At 66.0% G+C, this 1,128-nt stretch overlaps 1 protein-coding gene across 1 annotated transcript in view; it reads right to left on the minus strand.

Moving 5' to 3' along the window:
* Window positions 1–18: 18 nt before the first annotated feature.
* The window catches only part of PEA15 (phosphoprotein enriched in astrocytes 15), a 25,138-nt gene continuing 24,028 nt past the window's right edge, over window positions 19–1,128 (minus strand). Inside the window, exons 3-4 of the mRNA XM_015429556.1 lie at window positions 690–845; window positions 19–110 (exon numbers count right to left, since the gene is read on the minus strand). Of these exons, the coding sequence (XP_015285042.1) occupies window positions 46–110; window positions 690–845 (221 nt within the window). The 3' untranslated portion in view covers window positions 19–45. The remainder of the gene's footprint in view (window positions 111–689; window positions 846–1,128) is intronic.

Below are 1,128 nucleotides of genomic sequence, written 5' to 3' on the forward strand. Positions count from 1 at the left end.
CGGGGGGGGGGAGGGTTCTGCCCTTCCCCCCACTCCTCTCCTCCTCTAATCTTTTTTGGGTGGGGGGGCCAATTTGATGATCTCTTCTTCCGAGGGCTGCCGGATGATGTCTGTGAAGGGGGGGGGGAGAGAAGAAGAAGAAGAGATTGTATTTATGCCCCTGGCCCTTCACTCGGAGTCTCAGAGCGGCTGACAGTCTCCTTCCCCTTCCACTCCCCGCGACAGACAGACACCCTGTGAGGTAGGCAGGGCTGAGAGAGCTCTTGACAGCTCTTTTGAGAACAGCTCTGAGAGAACTGTGGCTTGCCCAAGGTCATCCAGCAGCTGCACGTGGAGGCGTGCGGAATCCAACCCAGTTCTCCCAGATCAGAGTCCGTGCACTTCACCACAACACCAAGCAGTGAGGGAGCAGGCAGGTTTATGCCGCCCACCCCTCCTCCCATGCACAAACTGGTCCCACCTTTTGGGGAGGGGGTTTCCTGGACGGAGGCCCATCCAGCGTTGTTGGGCTGTGTGGGGCCACAGGCCCGATGCTCCCAGGAGTCCAAAAGGGCCTCTCCTGGGTGGGGCTTGCCTTCTGGGGGCCCCCTCAGCCCACGGGCTTTGTCCAGCCGCCTTGTCCCATGGGGAGGGAGCCAGAGGCGGGGGCCCGCCCCGCAGGGGGCCACAGGGCGGGGGAGGCCACTGACCTTTGTACTTCTTGGCGCTGGGGATGCGGGTCAGCTTGGTGTCCACCTCGTCCTCCTCGGAGATCTTCAGCACTTGCGTGCGATACTCCACCACCATGGTGAGCAGGTCGGGGCGGCGGGAGATCTCGAAGATGTGCTCGATGTAGGACAGGTTGTCTGCGGGGAGCGGACGGGTCAGTTCCAGCTGTTGAGGGGCCCTGGGCAGAGAGCGCCCGGCCCCTCCCCTCTCCCCCCCGCCTCCCACCCCACACCTGCCCCCGCGGCAGCCCCCTGTGTGCCCCTCCCTCCGTGGCCCCGGGCAGGGCAGAGGGCTGGGATGGCGGCTGCTGCCGCCGCGACCCCTGCGGAGTGCAGCCTGTCACACGGCTGCCGCCCAGGAAGCCCCAGGAGGGAGCGCCCTGCTGCCCAGCGGGTGGGGGAGGTGAGGGCGGGGAGGCCC

Source organism: Gekko japonicus, unplaced genomic scaffold, assembly GCF_001447785.1.
Source record: "Gekko japonicus isolate JY-2015 unplaced genomic scaffold, Gekko_japonicus_V1.1 scaffold358, whole genome shotgun sequence".
In the NCBI taxonomy this organism is placed as follows: Eukaryota; Metazoa; Chordata; class Lepidosauria; order Squamata; family Gekkonidae; genus Gekko; species Gekko japonicus.